At 44.0% G+C, this 22,314-nt stretch overlaps 1 protein-coding gene across 1 annotated transcript; it reads right to left on the bottom strand.

Moving 5' to 3' along the window:
• Positions 1-13,623: 13,623 nt before the first annotated feature.
• On the bottom strand, positions 13,624-20,390 carry LOC128474664 (beta-crystallin B1-like). The gene is made up of 6 exons (XM_053457052.1): positions 20,329-20,390; positions 18,558-18,634; positions 17,970-18,088; positions 17,514-17,646; positions 15,599-15,741; positions 13,624-15,062 (listed from the first exon to the last, which is right to left on the bottom strand). Exons 2-6 carry the CDS (start codon positions 18,621-18,623, stop codon positions 14,894-14,896), a joined length of 630 nt encoding a protein of 209 aa, XP_053313027.1. The 5' UTR covers positions 18,624-18,634; positions 20,329-20,390; the 3' UTR covers positions 13,624-14,893.
• Between the last annotated feature and the right edge of the window lie 1,924 nt (positions 20,391-22,314).

The following is a 22,314-nucleotide window of genomic DNA, read 5'->3' as shown; positions in this document are numbered from 1 at the left end:
TTAGTGTGATGATCAAACAGTTAAAGTCATTCTAAATATCACATGATAGCCACAATGGCAGCCTCCAGGGCTGCAGATAAAAGATGTTTTTGGGACAAAATGAAATAAACCCAAGTATTAAAGGCTCAAAGAAAAATATTTCTTTTTTTCCATGGGACTTACCCAATAAGTGAAAATAAAGCTATCATAAAATGTTTTTTTTTTATGAAAAGGTATTTCTCAAATGTAATACATTTATTAAAAAATGTGAATTTGTTTCTTTTTTTAAAATATGCAAGCTCAAATTTGCTTAATTTAAAAAAAGCTTGGGTGTAGCTATTTTGATTTCTTTAGTACACTTCAGAAATTGCACATATTAGAAATTAACTTAATGATGACATCCATTGTAAAAATTCAGTTACACTGCATTCAGAGAAAGACGAGATTTTCCTTGAATTTCTTTTTTCCTGAAAATTCTGTTGCTTCTTTTTGGTATTCTTTTCAATATGCAGAACCAACTCAATGGTTTCTATTAAGTGGTGGTGACCTCTGTGAATATATTGCCATAATTACATGCAAATAATTACACATTAAGACTCATCTTCGCTTGGTCTTTCATTATACAATTTATTTAAGAACACATGGTAAAGTTTATTAAAAATTGGCCTACTATAAGAAGTCTGAAGCTGAACAGAGAATTCTACTGACTGTAATAAAGAGGTGGAACAGCCTTCCAGAACTGGTAAAGGCTAATATAATACAGTGAGGGAGTTTAAACAATCATGGGATAGACAGTTTGTAAGATAATGTGTAAATGTACAACAACATCATTCAACTGTGAGACATTTCAGCAAGGCTCATCTATTGAATTCGTATTTGTCCAGTGACTATTAATCTACTGCAATATATTACTTAAAAAGCAGAAAACTATAATTTTTTATATATTTGTAATACCGGATGAGAAGATAGGTTCACGCACTTACCTTTCCTTGGATGCCTCCCTTGAATAGGAGATTTTCCTATAGGTGACAATCACACCATCTTGGTCCAGCTCCGAGCTCCCTGTATGTGAGTGACTCCCTCTCTCTGGGTCACTGTTAGGGGAATAGGCTGACAGCACATATCCAAATTGTTTATCTCAAACATTCATTGTACATCATGGACGGACAAAAAGGTTCAATTTACAGTGACAAAAGACAAAGACATATGTGTACATGGGGTCATCCCCTCGTTGCAGCTATTCAGTAGCTCAGCACACAGAACACACCAGAAAAAGATTTGAAGGTCTGTTTACCTCCCACGTGCATTTATATACCCCAAAGAGAAAGAAAGCAAAAGGTTTATCTGTTTTAATGGAATTTAAACAATTGACTTTAAAAAAAAATCATCAGAGTAATGAACCAAATTAGGGAGAATTGTGTTGTAATGTCATTGTCGTATGCCCTCCTCTTTACCCAATACGTTCCCCACCCCAAAACTTTAATTTGGATAGGAATGGCTATAGGGTTTGTTGGTATTAGCAGTTAACCTATACAGAATTTCACCCCTTAAGGACTGGGCTGTGTTTTTCGTTTTGCACCCTTTGTGACCAACGCTGTCTTAACATTTTTGCGGTGTTCATGTTTAGCTGTAATTTTCTTCTCATTTACTGTATGAGTAAATGAGAAGAAAGTATATATATGGGGGGTTTTTCAGGGCAAGAAGGGATTTCTTTTGAAACCATTATTTTGATCATATTGTCTGATTTACAATAAATAAATAATACAATATGGTGAAAAATTTAAAAACTTTTTTCACCATATTGACCACCAATTTTTTTCTGAATTTTATTTGAAAAGTCTTTTACTTATCTACAAAAAACCTGCTAAATAGATTCTATTATTTGTCCTGAGTTTAGAGATACCCAATGTTTTCATGTTTTTTGCTATTTCAAAACCATCTATCTTTGAAGCTGGTCAGTTCAATTTACCACCATCAAACTAGACACCCCAGGCTATTTCAAATGCTGATAACTCTTTCCATGCACTAATTCTATCACCAGGCTTTGTCAAAGTTTGTTTTTAACACACACTGTGCTTCAGGCATAAATATTAAGCTTGTGGTATGTGTCACTGCCAAACAACACCCCAATATGTGTTTAGCAACATCTTAGTAAAGTGATATCACCCATGCATATATTTGTCATGTTGTTTGTGGGCATTTATGAGGTGCGCATTTTTTTTTTTCAATTTGTACGTCTGGTCAGTCTGTGCCCATGCCTTATTGGGGACATCTTTGGACCCAGATGATTCAATTTACCCCAGTAGTGACACAGCTAAAGCAATCCTTTACCTTGTGGAGGGTCACACCTTTGCCTCCACTCACTTACCACCTGTCAAGACAGAGTAGGCCTCTGATGCCAGCTCCCCTAAGTGATGAATGGGCCTGGTTGTTACATTAATCATTATAAACACAATACCTGTCTGTTCCCATCTGTAAGTATCCCTCAAACCCCCATCCTTGCCTATCTATGTTGTAGCCTTGACCCCATAGCCTTGTGGGCTCCCTGTCATGCTGCCCCTCTGCTTTCTTTAACTGCTGGGCTGCTCTGGAGAACGGTTTCATGTGCTTTATGAATGGTACTCAGAGGAACTACCAAAGCCCAGGAAATGTTTAACTACGGTATATTTGCTGCCCTCTTGCCCTAGCAGTCATCTCTTGTCTCTCAGCCTCCCTGTCCTACTATTTATTTTCCCAGTTAACCCTTTCTCTCCCCGCATTCTCTCCCTCCTTTTCCCTGTACTTTCCTTCTCCAATTAACATTTGGTGGCTCCATGCTTTGTTCCTCTCAACCTTTTGCTTCAATCTCCACTATAATACTTTTGTCCTTCTGTTTTGGCTATCTCACATTAATTTTCTTTAGCCTTCACAGAGCAGTATATAATATTCATACCGATCTCATTTCAGCCTGCCAAGTGTCCATAAATTACTTTGAAATACTGTTGTTGGCAGCACTAGCCAGACTGGGCCAAATGATCATCAGCCGAGACTATGACCTCAATTCATGTCCCTCCGAATTGCATTTTGACTTCCAAACAAGGGAAGTCACACCCTAAATTGTTGGTGCAGAGTAGTTAACCCAGCATCCCTGTTTTTTTAAGTTGTCCTATTTTTCACATTTTGTCATTTCTCCCTTTGCTTAAATGTGGGTTTTTTAGGGTAAATCAATGTTTATTAAGCATTTTGTGAAGAAATCCAACAAAAGGGAGGGGGGGGTACAGAAATAGAAAAAAGGGGGGGGGGCACGGATGAGGATACAGTCCAAATCCATCACAGCACATGCAGAAAGAAAAAATATGCAGCATGAAGGGTATACATTCGGAGAACAACACATCCGGGTCAGCAGCATGACAACGGAAACAGGATAGGCCAATCAAAGGTGGCAACCAGAGAAGTGACACCGTCGTGGCCCGTGACACAGCAAGATGTATAATGTGTGAAAGGCTCCGAGTGGAGCGGGGCCGACGAGTCCGGTAAACTATAGAGGCGGGGACAGCCAGGGGCCAGCCCCACATGAGTTTCGAAAAGCGACCGGCAGCGGAGGGAAGTCGGGGCACGGGCACAGCACAGTGGATGAGGCACCGCAAACAACCGGAAAGAGGTACCCACGCGGTATCGTGACGGACCGGGAAGAGGACAGTAAGACAAAGGATCCAGGAAGGGGAAAGGGAGACAGGAAGCTGAGGGAAGAAATGGACAGGAGCGGAAAGGAAGAGGAGACGAAAAAGAAAAAAGAAAAAAAAAAAAAAAAAAAAAGGGGGGGAGGGGGGAGGCAAGGTGGGACTACAGAGCAGGTGTGGCCGCCAAGTGAGGGCGGACCTCAGGACTCGATAGGTATTCCACCCAATGATACCAGAGGCGAAGATGTTTCTCAGACCTGTCGTCTACCGAGCACATCAGCTCCTCAAGGATACGTCTCCGCTCCACCCGCAAGATCCACTCCCGAATCGAGGGTGGGGCGGGGTCACCCCAATGCAGGGGAATGATAGATTTGGCCGCCACCAGGAGATGACGGAGTATCGTAGACTTGTACCAAGAGACAGGATAGGGCATATGCAGCAATAGGAGGAACTCAGGGGTGAACGGCAGCTGTCTGTCAGTAAGAGCTTGGGCAGTGGAATGGACTGTGGTCCAAAAAGAGAGCATCCGAGGGCAAGACCACCATAAGTGAAGGATCGAACACGGGGAAGCCCCACATCTCCAGCATTCATCCCGTATATCGGGATTGTATCGGGCTAACGTGGACGGCGGACGGTACCAGCCGGCCAAGAGCTTATAGGACATCTCCTGGTCCCTGTTGTTGATGGAGCACTGGTGAGTGAGGATCGAGATTTTATGCCATTGCCCCTCCGTAAGGGACAGATTCAGGGAACTCTCCCATCTCCCTACATGGGGCGGAGTAGCCGGGTAAACAGCGGGTAGAAGAAGTCCATAAAGCAAAGACACACCGTGAGCTGGAGGCTCATCTCGCACACAAAGATTCTCGAAGACAGTAAGGTCCCGGAAAATCTCATGCTTACGGACCAGAGTCCGAAAGAAGTTGCCCAGCTGGGCATAGTGGAACCGGTCAAGAGGGGCCGGGGGATCAGCAGTCACCAGGTCCCCCAGCGGCTTCAAGCCATGGGAGGCCAGGAAGGCCCAAATCCCGGACACCCCCCTAGCCGCCACCTCAGGAAAGAGGTCCACTCCCAACCCCGGGGGGAAGGCAGGGTTGTCACGGATCGGTGTAAGGGGAGAAGGAATGGTGGAGATAGTGGTAGCGCGGAGCAAGGAGTGCCACACCCCGAGCGTCGCAGAGACAAAAGGGTGAGAAGCAGCAACACGACGGGCACAGGCAGCGGCGAGCCAGGGCAAAGAACTCGTTGGAACAGAAAGCGAAGCACTCTCAACCCCCACCCAGAGCTTATGCCGCACCCCACATGACCATTCAAGGACACGCAGAAGGTGACAGGCCCGATAGTATGTGCGGGGGCAGGGCAGAGCCAGGCCACCCCTGTCCTTCGGTAGGACGAGCACACTATGTTTAATCCGCGGGGAGCCACGACCCCAAACGAAGCGAAGGAAGAGAGTGCGAAGCGCGGAGAAAAAGGAAGGTGGTACGCGAATGGGAAGGGTCTGAAACAAATAGAGAAGCCGGGGCATAGCATTCATTTTGATTGAGTTAATCCGTCCCACCCAGGAGATAGTGAGCCGAGACCATCGAGCAAGGTCAGTGCGCAGCGCAGAAAGAATAGGCAGGAAGTTCATAGGGAAAAGTTGAGAGAAGTCCGCAGACAGCCAAACACCGAGATAACGCAGTTTCGTATCACACCAACGGAACGGGAACGCGGCCGCGAGCGAAACGCTCTCCGGCTCGGGAACATCTACCCCCAGGATTTCAGATTTCATCATATTAATCCGGAAATTAGATAGGGAACCATAAAGATCCAGTTCCTTCAAGATGGACGGCAGAGACAACCGGGGCCGCGAGATGGAAAAAAGAAGGTCGTCGGCATAGCCTAGGATCTTATGTTGAGTGTTGCCAACCGGAAGGCCAGTGATGTCAGGATTCAACCGGATGGCTTGTAGAAGAGGCTCGAGGGTGAGCACAAACAGTAACGGAGACAGGGGGCAGCCCTGCCGGGTGCCATTACGAATGGGGAAAGGGTCCGACAAGAGCCCATTGATCCGAAGCCGCGCCGAAGGAGCAGAGTACAGCGAGCGGACCCAAGAGAGGTAGCCTGCCCCAAAGCCCATGTGCTCGAGAGTGGTCAACAGAAAGGTCCAATCCACGCGATCGAACGCCTTCTCGGCGTCCGTGGAGAGGAAGGCCGAGGGTATGGAAGAGGACCGAGCCAAATGCATTAGGCTGAGGGCGCGGATAGTGCAGTCCCTGGCCTCACGGCCAGGGACAAAGCCCGATTGGTCTGGGTGTACCAAGGCGGGAAGAAAAGGCTTCAGTCTGTTCGCCAAGATTTTAGCGAACAGCTTGACATCCGCGTTAAGCAGGGAGATCGGACGGTAGCTGACACAATGTTCCGGATCCTTGCCCTCCTTTGGGATAAGAGTAATGGATGCCAAAACGAAGTGCGGGTGTATCCGGCCGCCACCCAGAATAGAATTAAAGGCATCCACAAAATGCTGGCCAAGCTGTTCGCGGAAACGGGAATAATATTTCAGGGGGAATCCGTCAGGACCGGGACACCTCCCAGACCGAGAGGATTTGATAGCAAAGGAAAAGTCTGCGAGAGAGATAGGAGCATCCAGGCCTGCCGCAGCCTCAGTCGGTAGACGCCGAGTCAAGGTGCGCGAGAGGTAGTCGCGGATGCGCGGGACCCGAGAGGGTGAATCCCCCCTAGGAGTGGGGAGGTTATAGAGGTCAGTAAAATATTTGAGGAAGCCGGCCGAGATGTCCGAGTGGAGGAGACGCACTACCCCATCTGAGGAACGAATCTTGGGGATATAGGTGAGGCGGCGGGAGTGCTGAAGAGCACGCGCCAGAAATTTACCCGACTTATCCCCGTGCTCATGAAAAAGCGCCCTATTCCGTAAATAGGACCTATGGTATCTGGCGTTCAAAAGAGAGGCCAGCTCCTTCCGAAGCAACAATAAACGTTGCAGGTTCTCCCCCGACAGAGATTCCTTATGGGCGCGTTCCGCGGCTGCTATTTGGGCACAGAGAGACGAGGCCGACAGGCCTTCCGCCTTTTTACGTTGTGAGCAGAGACTGATAAGGCGCCCCCTCAAAACACATTTATGGGCCTCCCATACAGTGAGGCGGGGGGCGTCATCCGTGAGGTTCTCGCGGAAATATTGGGAGATCGCGTCAGCCGTGTCTGCGCAGACACTGGCATCCGCCAGGAGGGACTCGTTGAAGCGCCAAGTGCGCTCGGAAGAACGAAGGAGGGGAGAGCCAATGGAAACAGTCAGAGGGGCGTGATCAGACCACGTGGTCAAGCCTATGCGGGCTCTGCGTAACAGGGCAACATGATGGTACGGGAGGAAGAAATAGTCGATTCGGGAGTAGGAGCCATGAGGCGCAGAGAAGAACGTGTAGTCCCGGTCAGCCGGGTGGAGGGCCCTCCAGCAATCAACGAGACGATACTGGGAGAGGATCTTGCGCAATACACGTGTAGGGGACCGGGAGGTGCCAGCGGAGGTGTCAAAAGACGGGTGGAGGGCGATATTGAAATCGCCGCCCAGCACCAGAACACCGTCACTAAAGTCGTGGAGACGACCAAGGGCGGTCCGCAGGGCAACATGTTGGCCCCGGTTGGGCAGGTAAAGGTTAGCGAAGGTATAAGTCTGGGTAGCAACGAGACACTTAAGAAACAGGAAGCGGCCACCGGGGTCCGCCAACACAGCCAGCTCCTTGAAAGGGACAGATTTAGATAACAAGATGGCGACACCCTTTGTTTTGGAGCCCGAGGTATTGCTAAAGAAGCCCGTGGGGTAATAATGGTTGGACAGACGGGGCGCAGAACCCTCTCGAAAGTGCGTCTCCTGAATAAAGGCCACATCCACCCGCTCCCGTCGTAGATCACAGAGCAAATGGGAACGCTTCTCCGGGATATTCAGTCCACGGGCATTAAGGGAGAGAAACGTGAGCGGGCTCTCACGGGCGGGGGGAGGCATAGTGGGCACGGGAGGCAAAGGGAAGGAGGGGAGAGGAAAAAAAAAAAAAAAAGGGGGGGGGAGAGGGGGAGAAGAGGAGGGACAGACACAAAGAAGAAAGGGGGGAAGGGAGTAGAAGAAAGAAGGACAAGAGGGAGAGGGGAAGGAGGGGAGACAAGGAAAAATGTGGAGGGAAAAAAGGCACTAAGTGCGCCGGGAAGGGTGAAAAAACAGACCTCGCTACGCCGCGGCGAGCGAGGGATCACCCAGCCCCTACAAAAGAGGGCGCAAAGTGACAGGGCCGACGCAGCCCCAAGGGAAAAAACGGCACAAGGAGTTAGTAATACGTAACAATAACTACAGCGAAGGCATCCGCCATCGCCCAGCAGTTGTGAAAGCAATGGGAGAACACGTGAAGGTGCAACTGGGACGGCTAGTAGACAATGGACTAGAGGAGTTATGGGCGTGTGTGGAGAGAGAAATCGTGCTGTGTCAACGGTACGCGGCCAAGTGGCATAGATAACCATAAAAAAGAGCCGGATAGGCAGTACAATACAGATCAAATACTTTGAAATAACAGCAGCATCATAAGGCACAGTAAAGTGGTAAACAAGCCGCCACACCGGACGAAGGTACCGGCATAATCATGAGTGAGGAGCAGCACAGTAAAACATTAACACGGGGAGTACCCCAGAGCAATTGCAAGCGGGCTGAGGAAGCGGTGCAATACAGATCAAATGCATGGAAATAGCAGAACCATAAGGCATGAACAGGCGGTTAATAAGTAACCCCAGTAGGTCAGAGTGCTGACAAACCCAGGAGGGATGAGCAGCGCAGCATAATAGAACCCCAGGAAAAATAAAAGGGACCGGAGGAGAACCCCAGAGGGGCCGCAACCTGGTCAGAGCAAGGGCAGGTGCGCAGCCCGAAGGCAAGCGCATCCCCCAGCCAAGAGTCGGTGGGGTGTGGTGTGCGCCAGGAAAGTCAGTACAGGTAAGCGCGTCTGGGTGTGTCAGTGTATGCGAGTGTGTCAGCGTATGTGAGTGTGGCCAGGGAGCGGGTGCACAGAGGCAGGTCAGCAGCCACCAGCACAAAGACGGCGTGGACAAGAGAGACCTGTGGTGTGAGGACCGCAACCCGTCTTGCTCAACAACTGCAAGCAGACCATGAGAAGGGCATACGCAAAGAAAAAAAAATAAATAAATAAAATGAATCTGGTGCAGGCGACATGCTTTAGCACGCCCTTGATAGGACAGGTTTGGAGTAGGACACAGTTAACAGGGGCAAAGGTTCTGAACAAATCCAACAGGCAGTAATGCATAGCTGTTCAGAATACATGCTCGCCATGAAAATATGAGGTCTTGAAACGGTCAGCAAGGCTATCGTTGTTGGATGCAGTACCGAAAGCATAGTTTATCCAGTCACATGAAAGCACATTGCACAAAATGTTAACAGATGAAAGCAAATGTCATGGTGATGGATTATGAAGTTAGCACGCACATGTGTAATAACAAAATAAACTAAAAAAAAAAAACAAAAAAAAAAAACCCCGGGGCAAACGTTCTGAACAAATCCAACAGGCAGTATTGCATAGCTGTTCAGAAGACGTGTGCCATGAAAGTGTTCTGTCTTTAAAACGGTCAGTAAGACTAACGTTGTTGGATGCAGGTCCTAAAGCATAGTTTATCTAGTCACATGATATCACAGTGCACAAAATGTGAACGGAGTAAAGCAAATGTCATGTTGGTGATTTATGAAGGTAGCACGCACATGTGTAACAACAAAATAAACTAAAAAAAAAAAAAAAAAAAAAAAAATTAAGCTGGTGCAGGCGCCATGCTTTAGCATGCCCTTGATAGGGCATCCCCGCAGAAAACACAAAAGCCATAGATGGAAAAAATGAGAGTTGTAGTAGGATACAATTAACTGGGGCAAAGGTTCTGAACAAATCCAACAGGCAGTATTGCATAGCCGTTCAGAATACATGTTTGCCCCGAAAATGTGTTGCCTGTAAACGGTCAGCAAGACTATCGTTGTGGGATGCAGGTCCTAAAGCATAGGTTATCCAGGCACATGATATCACATTGCACAAAAGGTGAACAGATTAAAGCAAATGTCATGTTGGTAGTTTATGAAGTTAGCACGCACATGTGTAATAACAAAATAAACCAAAAAAAAAAAAAAAAAAAATTATAGAAGGGACGGAACCTGCTTCGCCACCCGTCCCTTATGCACAGTAGGCACGTGGTACATCGTGAAGGCGGCCACAGTGCGATTTGGACCAGTGTCCAGCGGAGGATCCGCAAGGGGCCAATCGCCGCCGACAGAAGTACGCCGCAAGTAAGAAAATAAGGAAATAAATAATAATAAAAAAAAAAAAAAAAAAGGCATGGTAATGTTGTACATTGACGGAGCAGACAGAGGCCATAACAATTAACAAATAAACAAATAAAAAGGCCATCAAACCGAAAACACAGCAACCGGCCAACCCCCGGCACACACACAAGCGTACGGGGGGGCACTCCCCAATAAGGATACCGAAAACTCCGCGCAGCAGCGAAAGCAGGTCCTCTATTCTTCGGCATCCCGAGGCTGCGGCCGCGGGCGCTGAGAGGGAGCAGCCGCCGCGCGGTCAGGAAGCCGACGGGGGCGTTCAGAGCGCCCGGGCTGACGGGACGGCCTTGGCCTGGAGGGTTCCGCATCAGGGTCGAGGCCCAGAAGGGACCAGTCTGGTATGGTGAGGTCCGAAAGTCCCAGGGCGGATAAGACCGCAGGAAGGTCATGGTAGTAGCGCACATGGTGGGAGGTAGCGCCATGCCTGATGGTAAGCATAAAGGGGTGACCCCAGCGATACGGGATGCGCAGCCTGCTCAGCTCTGATGTGAGAGGGCGTAGAATCCGCCGCGCCTGGAGAGTGAGATCTGAGAGATCCTGGTAGAAGGTGATAGTGCTGCCCTGGTAGGGCCAGGAGCTGACCTCACGCGCCCTCTCCATAATGGCTTCTTTCATAGAGAAATCCACGAAGTGGCAGATGATATCTCAGGGCGGGCTCGCTGCGTTACCTCGGGGCCTTAGGGCCCGATGCGCTCTGTCCACCTCCCTCGAAGAATCCACTCGGCGGCCCATGAGGTCGGAGAAGAGGGCCGTGAGCAGGTCAGGCAGGCCCTCCGCAGTTTCGCCCTCAGGCACTCCGCGTATGCGGCTGTTGTGGCGGCGACCCCTGTTCTCGAGGTCCTCGAGGCGACGTCGGAGGGCGATCAAGAGCCGGTGATGGTAGTCAGTAGCTTGCTGGGTAAGTAGAGTGGCCTGATGCTGCGAGGTCGTAGTATCCTCCAGGGACGTCACCCGACGCTCCAACACGGAGAGGTCGGTGCGTAAGGCCGCCACCTCGTCGCAGACGACCTGCCGGAGCTCCAAGATGAGGTTCGAGAAGTCCGTTCTCCACGGCGCAGAGGTAAAAATTTGTAGTGCCTCAGGCGTGGGAGGAGGGCGAGGTAGCGGAGGAGCAGGCAGAGGATCGTCAGCCGAAGACATACTGGCAGGGGAACCTGCCTCGTGGTCCTCAGAGGCCTGCGAGGCCAGGTCTGCCGGAGTGTGGAAATAGTCTCGCAGGGAGGCAGAGACCGGCCGAGACCGACCACCCGGGGTGGAGGAGTCCGAGGTAGGCTTCTTATTGCGACCCATGACAGCACGTGTAACCGTTTTCAGCAAAAATCTGGCGAGCGATGGCGGAGCTAGCCAGTTAAGCAGCCATCTTCCCTGAAGGTCGGGCACGCCCCCCAAAATGTGGGTTTTTTATATATACATAATTCTATGTTGGGTTATTAATTATTGGTGCTGTGCTGCAGTGCTCTATTATTTATGTTTAGTAGGACATGTTTGGGTTTTTTTTATGCATACATTGATGCAACTGACATATTATATAACCACTAACCAGCCTCTATTATTAAAACTTGTTAATTTGTGAAGGTTCAGCACAGTGGCATCTACTGATCTAATTTCCTACTGCTCTTTTCTTTTGTATTTGAGCAAAAGATCAAGATGACTGAGCTATGATCAGGGCAGGAGACAATGTTAGCGCTGGGATCTGGGCTAAAACCAGACATTCAAATATGTCAAATATCCAATATTAGATATACTTTATAAAGTACAGATAAAAGGGTAGTATTTATCTAAATTGACAGGGGAAGAATTTTACAGTGACCATAGCAATGAAACAATAAAATGTGTTTTTTAAAAATATTTTAATGTAAGCTCCTTTGAGCAGGGCCCTACTCACTTTGTGTTTCTATAAGCCAACATTATTATGTGATACTCTACTTGTTATGTCTTGGAGTGGCTTTGTACCATACCTGGGAACTCTTCGGGTTTCACCCGGAGAACACGGCGAGAAGCATTGCTTCTCCCGTTTAACACCTGAATCTACCAGGACACGGGAGTGGGGTGCTGGCGCGCCCCACTCTCCGCCCATTTCCCCTTTAAATAGGAGTGTTTGCCACAAAGTCAGTGGGACCAGCCCACAAAGGTAGGCCCCAGATCCGGCAAGTTCCCAAGTATTCTAGCCACACATGACACATTTGTACCCAGCAAACATTCTGAACTCCTAGAAAAGAAGGACGTTAGGGGAGGAAAGAGGGACAGGGGGGTTGGGACCCAGAGAGGGACTTCTTGGGATACTTGGGAGGTATGTTGACATCCCTGTAAAGGGAACATGCTACCCATGGATCTTTTTCAAATCCACACTGAAGCAGAAAGGAAGGGCTATATTTTTTTACCAGAATTTTTATAGTCTAAATTCTGACCTCTGTTGCTAAAGTAATGTAAGTTGAGAAGTGGCATAAATGTCATTCACCTTTCACTTCACAGAGTGCTTTAGAATTGAAGACTGTGTGCGGTGTGTTTTGGTTCTTTGAAGTAATTCTAAAAACCACACAAATAGAACCAAGGATATACTAGTTGTGTGCAAATCTGATCAAAAAGAGTTGCCCTGTCCTTGGGATCTATTTCAATCTGTACATTGGTGGCTCAGAGTTCTGAGGGACTCTAAGTCATAGACAAAAGGAATCAGTACATATGTTTTATAGCAAAGTGTCATCCTGTGTGTAGGTCTTCACACATCACTGGTGGCCCGGAACAGTTGCTAAAGTTGCTAATATGGCATCACCTATGTATTTGAGGGTGTGTATGTTATCTTTGTTTTATACTAATAATATAAAAATATATATTATATAGTAATAATATAAAAATACATCTGTAATTTTCCATTCCTTCCTTCAGAAGGGTAACGCATATTATTGGGCCCCAAGCAGCTGCACCATTCTTACGCCTAATTTCCTAAAAAATGCAGGAAAAAAATCAATTACCCCTGGGCAGATTTGAAATAATGAAGACAACAAGTAACAGCTTTTTCCTTTCCTTCCATAGAGAATACTAAGTAGCATTTGCGCCCTGACTATATTCTCCTTAAGCTATTTTAATGGGAAGTATTATGGTTAAAACAGATCCTTTTTAACTGCCTGGTTTGCCAAGTGTTCCTTTGTCGGGAGGGGGCTTGCGCTATTCAGCCCAGGGGCAAATTAAGCCAAGCTTCCCAGTAATAACCCAGTAATTCACCGAAAGAGACTCCATAGAAATCATGCAAAATAAGCACCAACAGAGACCTTGTACAGATTCTGGTACAAGCTTAATAGACTGTAAGCTTCCAAGTGCAAGGCGTGCTTCTCTTTATGTGCCAGTAGTTCTGAATGTGTGGGAATATTATTGTCAGTTTTGTATATTGTCACTTGTAATGTTATTGTTATTGTTTTACTGTCCCTCTATTGTAATAGCTCTACAGAATCTCCCGGGGGTGAATGAATAATTGTAATATCACATATATTTTGAGCAATAATCTTTTCCCTGGTTTTGGTGGTGTCGTGAAGGGTAAACGTATACCTCCCCTTATGCTGCTACAAAGTTATGAACCTGAAAAGCAAATTTTAAACGTCAAGATAAAAGAATTCAGAGAGTATATTGGATTATAATTTATTTATAGTTTTACTGCAAAGAGTTTGACACATGTATGGGTGGATTGGCATAGTTGTGTTTGGATGGAAATTAACAGTAAACAGTTTGTATGCTTTGCATTCATTTGCTGAGGTTTGTGTGTAATAAAATAAGACTTGTTTCCCTGAGAAAGATGACAGCCACCACACAAATACGCTCATCCTCTTAAGGCAACCTATTCATTGGGGAGAGAGAGGACCTTTTCTTAATGATTCCAGCCTAGTTTCATAAAGTTCTATTGTCCATGTATGAAGATGAATGAGTAACTAAGTGAGATGAGATTCTAGATACCATTTCCATTTCTCTGGTCTAATGTTTCCGCTTCCGCTGGCAGTTTACTAAATGTTCACTAACGCTTAGACCACTGCAGACTATCTTTTCTGATTTTAAGGAAGGACAATAATTATGGCTCTGTTACCACCAATGATCTAAACTAAATATGCCAGTAACCTCCCTCCTCTTACGACTGCTTGGTAAGTTGTCCAGTTACCAAACTGGAATCATTTAACCTGTAAAAAAACACACACAATGTTCCCAACAATTGTTTGTGGTAAGGGTGTGTAGATCTATCTGCTACTTTTCCTGTTTTGGGAAAATCAATCTAGAGAAAATCGATAGTTTTGGGAAAATCTATCTATATTCTCTCTCCTGTTTCTTAATTGGCCATGGTATCTTCAGCTGTCCTCCTGATCTCACTGGACCAAACATGATTATGTCATGTAGAACCTTTCTAACCCCTGATTCCTGTCCTTCAAGCCAGAGCCCTGGATTTCGTTTGACTTTGAATTAGTTTAGATTTTAACAAATAACCCTGGTAGAAATGCAATCACAGACAGTGTCAAACTCAGACACAGTGACAATGTAGCGTGTCTATTTTTCTTTTTCAGACAGAACAGTGCATTTCAATCCTCTGTATTAGTTGAGGGCAATACTGCTAGGTGCTTGAGACTTACCATGTACAGAATGGAAAGCACAGAAACATAATTCTGCATGTGGTTGACCACGATAACGTGATCAGATTAAAATATCTTACCATAGGATGATTTGATTATAACTAAACTCTTACAAAGTCAAAAACACTCATTTAATAAATAACCTCAGATGGTAGAAGAGCAAGAAAATGTTCAACAGCCATCTCTCTCACCAGTAAAATGAGGATGATTAAAAACAAAAAGAAGAAAGAAACAAGTCCCTTTGCTTTGCCATTTGGGTTCTGTGTCTTATACCATATGCCTTTTTAGTTTCCAACTTCAAAGTTTCCTCTCTTGTACCACTGCATGTCCTTCACTCGACGTATTGACTGAACCTGAGGCTGATTAGCACCCCAGTTGTTCCAGTGCTTGTAGGGTCCATATTCCAATAGATACTGGTATCCCCTGTAGCCAGGATACTGGTAGCCAACCCATCTGGGGACAAAGAGGCAAAGGTAAGTCCATTCAAATTATCTTGGAAGGGATATTCCAGCTAGCCCAAAGTGTTTTGGCCATCACACTATAACTACCATAACCATACCTTGGGATTTTCTAAATGAGCTGAAACCAAGACTGTCCTAAATAATAACACTTTAACAAAGACTCTAATATTGAAAGATATTTGTGGCAACCTAACAGTTCTGATAAGGGTCTAGACATTCTTGATTAAGTTACATGTTTCAAGCAGGGATTTCACAACTGGACTTTGGTCAAGCATCGTAGGGAAAGCTACTCTAGCTAATATTCACAACTAAGTGAAAGAAATTATTGGTTGAAATAAAGTAATATTAATAATATTATAAATATAATATTGCCACACATTGAATAAACATTTGTGATTGTCTGTGTTTAATGTGCTCTTAATAGATGCATTGTGTACCTCAAACCAGCAGTTGATGTTTCAATATTAAAACACACACTATGAGAACAACTAATTGTTTACGTTCCAAACAAAATTCCCCACAACTTACGTTCCTCCAACGACTTGGACACTTGCTACCCTGTCCTGGAATCCATAGGACCATAGGCTGGGGATATCCTCATCACAGACTTCCATCTTCCTACCCTCAAAGTTGGCACATTCATAAAGACAGATTTTGTAATCTTGTGTGTCCTTAATGAAAAAGACATATAGTAAACAGGACTGAATTTACATCCATTGGGCTTGTGACCTACAAGACCTCTCACTCCCATAAAGTATAAATTCATATATGAGCAGTTATGTGCAGGGCATGAATAGAACTACATAGATGGTAATATTATACTATAATATAATACTATAGACAGCAACAAAGTGTGCCTTATAGGCAATCCTGCTCCAATTGACAGCTAATATTATTCAATAAATATTTTAACATATAGTAGAAAGCACACAGTAAAGCAGTGCAAGCCAACCTTGTCCTTAATAACAATGACTAATTTCCAGTAATAAATCTCTAGATGTATCATAATTGTGTAGCATGCCAGCGACCTAGCCGGGGAAAATTTATAGGAAGGCATTAACTTTAATGTGAGATTATTAATGATTCCATTTATGCAATAGATGAATAATAATAATAAACTAATCCTATGCTATTGTATCTTCAGGAATGTTCCTTTGTACATACATCATATGTTTGATATATGGATATTGTACAATTCCACTGTTCAATATGCCCACAGAAAAACAAGGACAGCTTTTAATGCAGAATATGCCACTCCTCAGCTTCCTCAGCTATTCATTTTAAAGACAAGCTACTTTTTTCTTAAATAAATTTTAAAGCAGTTTTAACATCACAATTTTATCTCATGTCGCTTCTTTCACAGCTATGACATTTGTAAAAACAATACCACTAGTGTAATGCAGGCTTTCTTAACATTTTACCCAAGAGCCCCCAACAATGCTATATTATTATCTCTTGGCTACCAGACCTGTGCTAATTACAAAGCCACCTAAGAGGAGAGACAGACAAACAACCCTGCTTGGGGTACTTGCAGTGACATATTTTGACTAGATGCTACCCTATGCCTCACCCAGGACAACACCCCAGCTGTCCCACCATCCTGTATGCAGAGCATGGGATATGACATCACATCCTGGCGAGCTGCATTTTGAGGTCATGCGGCACAGAGAGCGTCAGCTATGGCCACAACGCTCCATGGTGTATATGTGCCTCTTACAAGGGAGATCACTTTGGAGCAGTGGTGCATCAGGGAGCCTGATTACCCAATAAGGAAATCCTCCACAGGTTTTAGGCTACCGGCCCGAAAGAACTGCCGGCCTAGGCTGACACCACTGGGCACTTGAGGACACATTGAGAAAAGGTCCAGTAAAGAGATTGCTTGGATCTAATAGAAACTTCTCCCTATAATAATTTAGTAGCCTCTCTGCTCTGTCATAAACTAAAGCTGAAGTTACGTGAATAACCTAGAGGGATATTTCAAATAATGTATTATTATAAATAAATCACTAAAAAAACAACACCTTATCCAGAGCTACATCGGACTGAAATACACCCGCAAAGTTACTGTTATTATTCTACTTTTTTTTTCTCCTAATGAGTGTTTTTCTTAACCTATTGAGCATCAGAGTGGTGAGTAAAGCACAGTATTCCCAAAATATAACTTGTATGCTTACACTTCTGGAGTTCAAAACGGTTAAGAAAATCAACACCGGATTTCAAAGTAAATATTGTTCGATGTGGACTTTTCAATATGTTGACAGACATGGGTTGTCAGTATGCAAGTTTCAGAACTTCCTATCACAAAGTTCAGGTTGTTCTTTAATTAGAACAGTTGCCAGTGATTGATGCAGTAACACAAAGACCTACTGACGACCTGTACTGTTGGCATGGAATATGTTTTTCTTCACATTGTACCGTAGAATTATCTTTGCCAGCTGCTTACCATGCGGACTGGTCGAAGAGACATTATCCTGTCGGCACGGAAGCAATTAGACCAGGAATCCCAACGAGGGTACTCTCCCTTCTCCAAAACGAACATTTCACCGGTGAAATCCTTTTGTTCAAATGCAACCCAGCTGTAACACAGTACACAGCACGTTGTGAGCAAATTAGATGGAAATCTGTATGGGTGATAATCCTGCGCATCACCAGGATAATGACTTTTACTATTTACTATTTAAAACTATAAAATGGAAACAGCCCTATGTCTGATAATTTCCATGGCCCCTGTGGACCGCATTCTGGCATTTACTGGCAGCAGTTTAACATCCCCCAAACAGAGATTTCTTTAGGTCTGAGAATTATTTTGAAAATGTATCTCTCTAATGCAAAATCAATAACCTCAGTTTATCGCCTAATCTCCAGAGATGACATATTCATTAAATACTGTTCTACTTACGGTCCTGACTCCACTCGGATGGACTTTACTTGGTCGAATCCGCGGTCACACAGATTTCGACACTCGGCAGATAAATCAACTCTCCGTCCTTGGAAGTTTTCATATTCATAACAGATGAGCTGTAGGATGAAAATGATATCACTAGACCTGCTCCTCCCAATTCCTAATATATATATATATATATAAATTAAAGTGAAATCTAATTTGTATGATTATGTGTAGCATATTTCTAAAAAATAGCAGGAATTCATTTCAGATAAAATGGGCATTTAGTCTAAATTAAAAGTTTACTTGGGAAACAACATACGCAAAATGCCAGAGTATCATAGCAACAAATATATACACCAGTCTCGTTTCATGCTCCAGGCTTATATACATATAAAACATTTCTATTCACATAGGCAAGACATGAAGACCAGCCAACAGCTGCCAAGCAGCACCTGGTTTAATGTATAAAATAAAATGAAGAACCTGATTTTTGCTATTGTTTTTATGAATTGCATACAAGGACAGAGAGAAATACAGGTCTAGGCTGTTTATAAATAGAACTTTGGACGATCATGTTTGAAAATCTCTCATTGTACATACCCTGTAATTTTGTAGCCCCAAAGCTGAGTGGCTGCCAATGCTGCCCTGTGCTCCGCTGTGAGACATCTTACAAAACTCTGAAATAGATCATTGGAATACCCATTACACCAATGTTGAGATAGTCGTACCAGCACAAGCTGCATAATATTTTATTATTATTATTATTTTAGTCTGTCATAAGTACAGAGTCACTGGTGCACTTGAAGCATAATAAAAGGACTGACAGTATTACAAGTTATTTTTTCTGCAATAGAATTCCTAAAGCATTTAGACAGAATTTGAAATGTATAACTAATGCATATAAAAAAACTATGAGAATGAGCTGCATTATTGACTGTTAGTGAATTAATGACTAACTACAACAGATGTTTTGTAAAGTGATGTTTCCAATAAGGCTTTCTGTCAGAGCGTTATCCCGGTTCCCTATACACCCGGCCTATGATCCTCTATGTTCCTCTCAAAAGACTCCGATCACCTTCGAAGCCAAACCACCATTGGGCAAGCACCTCTAGCAGGCATGAAGAACAATGTATAAAAAGTGTTTAAAGGGTGTTTATTAACTTTAAATGGTATTAAAGCTGTTTTATCACCATAGCAATTAATATGGTCCACCTCCTGACCCACAACTTCTTTCTTGTGCTGTTTGGAGTTAAATACTAGCAACACCACACAATACATCTGATCGAAGCTGTCTCTCTTGGTTTTATTGAATATATTTTAACTCTGATCCTAAGCAAACTGGAAAACCACATTCATTGAAAATACCATGATTTATGAATAACTTTTTTGACTGGATATTAAATTGTTCATTGAAATGTCCACCTCCACATTGGCAGAGATCTTTAGTACGAGGTTAGATGTGGCTCTGATGCTCACATTTATAAACTAGTTTGGCCAAAGTATTGATTTGTATGTGCTTAATAAACAACAGGGCTACTGCAAACATCTGTCTTTAGCTTACTTAATATAGGAAAACAAAAAATGTACCTAACAAATGGCCTACTCAGTTATACAATTATTCGTGTGATGCCAATAATATACTACGTCCTCAGAAAAAGTGAAATACATGGACATTATGGAGAGTTTAATGAGTTGCTAAATTCCTATTCCTCTTATTATTATTATTATAGCTCTCATCCTTACACAAATATAATCACAGGAACACACATATAAACATCATTACACAAAAGTTAAATACTTGCCACAGACCTGAAATGCAAAGTACTCTGAGGGCTACTTGTATACACATCATAGTTTCCATGACTCCATCTTGTATGCGTCAGTACGCGTACCGTACATCTAAGTTTTATTATATCAACAATATTACTTCTAAGGTAAATATGTGTAGTCGTGGGGTTATGGAAAGCAATTGAATCTTCCTGCTGACTTCTCTACATTTAGTACTTTGCACTAGAATTGCTCCTTATACATATGGCCTACCACCTTTTAACACAGAACCATGAACACTATTTGACAGTCATAATTAAACTAGACTACCATTTAGAACAGTGGCCTGTGAATCGTGAAGTTTCAAAAAACCTTAAACTCGACAACATTTCTATCAAACCAACATTTATAACAGAATGTACAGCAGCCCCTACTCCTCTGGATGTCACTAGTTACTTATCAAAATGCTCTGATGATACAAAATATCAGTGATTTAGTAACTCTATTAAACTTATATGAAAATTAATGCATTTAAGGTTTTAGAAAGATATTGGATAGACATTTCCGAACCGTACAAGTAGCAAAGAAAATAATGATTACTCACAGTGTTGTGACTGAGCCACTGAGAAGGATGGTTGGTAACAGGCCAGACCCCACCCAGGCAATTTATACCCCATAAATCTGCTTGCTCTTATGGGTTTTTTTAAGTTTTTTTTTTTTTACCAGAGGAGGAGTCTAAGTTGAATGAAAGAATATGATCCTGGAGTCCATATTTTGAATAAAGCATGTTTGAAGTGTGGCGGGGGGCTGGAAGCTGACGCTGCGTATTGTTTTGTCCTAACATGAGAGCTCAGCAAATAACAAAAGGGGTCAATCAGCTACACATATTTTAGATTGTGTAATTGGAACAAAACTGCTGACCCTGCCGACTGTGAGCTCTGCAGCTTCATTACCTCACTCGTTTCAGAGATTTGGAAGCTAAATAAACCAATTACCCCCTGAACACTGCCACTTTCTGCTGGTTGTGGCCCATACCTACAGGCTTCCTTCTCACACACCTCGTTAGACATCACCTTATACCGTATTAAAAAGGAGCCCCTATCAAAATGAAATACATATATGTTGTAGAACACTTTAATTCTACTATCTGTATTCATTTGATGAATGAAGACACAGCGACAATGAGGTTAGACAGTGAAGTCTACAAATCATCACAACTCCACACTTTAGAATTCCACTTCATCATTGAATACTTAAACCATTCATATTTCAGTAAAGGATATAAATTACCGCGTGTAATGGTTTTGAGGTGGTAATTTGTAGATTATGGATTTAGCTGCTTGCAATGGCTATGGCACCAGAAAGCCCTGGACTGGCAACCTTCCACACTTGGCAAATGCCCGGTGGGCCGATGGCCATCAGCACTCCATACTCACCCAATCTGCACACACTAGCTTCAGATCGGGTGCTACAGTGTGCAGTCAGCGGATGTATATGAAGCATGCTACATGAGCATAATAACGTAGTGTGCTCCCTCACATATCCAGCTGTTGGCAGCAACTATGTCATAAGATGTCCACTGGCCATCAAGAGCCAGGGATGCCTCGGGATCGCCAGTCTGGCCCTGGCAGGGATATTGGAATTACTATTAAGACAGTAATGTGAATCATTGTAAACGTTTTTACAGAGACAATTCCTTTGGCTTTAAATATTCTGTTTTGTTTTTAAAACGTTGTGGAGGTGAAGCTTTCAGTGATTGTAAAGTGATCTATGTTGTGCGGCTGGGTGTTTATTCACTGAAAACATTTTAACTAAGTGACAAGGCTTGCACTGTCTTCCAAATGTCCAGTGAGTTGGTCCCCACTACCCATTAATCTGTCCCCTCCTCATCTGAGCCTACACTGCCTTAAAAGGCGCGCCGTACCTTTAAGACATTGAGCATCTGGATATAACGCCATATCCCTGTGTCTTAACTGCATGCGGCACCTTCTGATGCAGATTATAGCGCCTGTGCTGAGTCGCCGCAGCCTCCATAGTCTAAATGTGCCGATTAAGGGGTTCCAAGATCTCTCCTGTAACCGGCTCATTGAGCACAGGGATACTGGGAGGCCTGTTCGCTCAAGAGGGTGACCTAGTTGGCCTAGGCCAGAATACCGGGAGGAATCGAGGAGGAACGGAATGTAGGACACAAAAAAAGGGACACTCCCTAGTAAAAGGGACACTTGGGAGGTATGCAACTGCCATGACTACCAGCAAACATTCTTTCGTGCTAGGGAAGAAAACTTGGAGACAGATTTAATGCAAAGCAATTTGAGTACTGTGAAAAAGTATTTGCCCCACTTTTTTAAATATATTTATATACTTTTATATTTATATATATAGAGAGAGAGTTTCTGGGCTAAAGATGCACTACCTAAACAAGAGTTACTCCTGCTGTTACTGGGTGGCAGCATCCCCTGTTAGCTATTTGCAAATTACACGTAAACAAGAAAAAAAATGTCAGTTGAGAATCATCATCAGTGGAATATTTTTCCTCATGAATAGGAGATAGTCGTGTAGTTTTTTCATGGATTCAAACTGCTTCTTCCTA

The sequence above is a fragment of the Spea bombifrons genome, chromosome 2 (genome assembly GCF_027358695.1).
Source record: "Spea bombifrons isolate aSpeBom1 chromosome 2, aSpeBom1.2.pri, whole genome shotgun sequence".
In the NCBI taxonomy this organism is placed as follows: domain Eukaryota; kingdom Metazoa; phylum Chordata; class Amphibia; order Anura; family Pelobatidae; genus Spea; species Spea bombifrons.
This window is presented reverse-complemented; position numbering and strand designations above follow the sequence as displayed.

Coding starts and splice junctions, on each gene's coding strand:
- LOC128474664 (XM_053457052.1), bottom strand. CDS start 18,623: ATGTCTCACAGCGGAGCACAGGGCAGCATTGGCAGCCACTCAGCTTTG. Junction 15,742..17,513: donor CTCTTCGACCAGTCCGCATG/GTAAGCAGCTGG, acceptor TTTTTCATTAAG/GACACACAAGATTACAAAAT. Junction 15,063..15,598: donor GTCCAAGTCGTTGGAGGAAC/GTAAGTTGTGGG, acceptor CTTTGTCCCCAG/ATGGGTTGGCTACCAGTATC.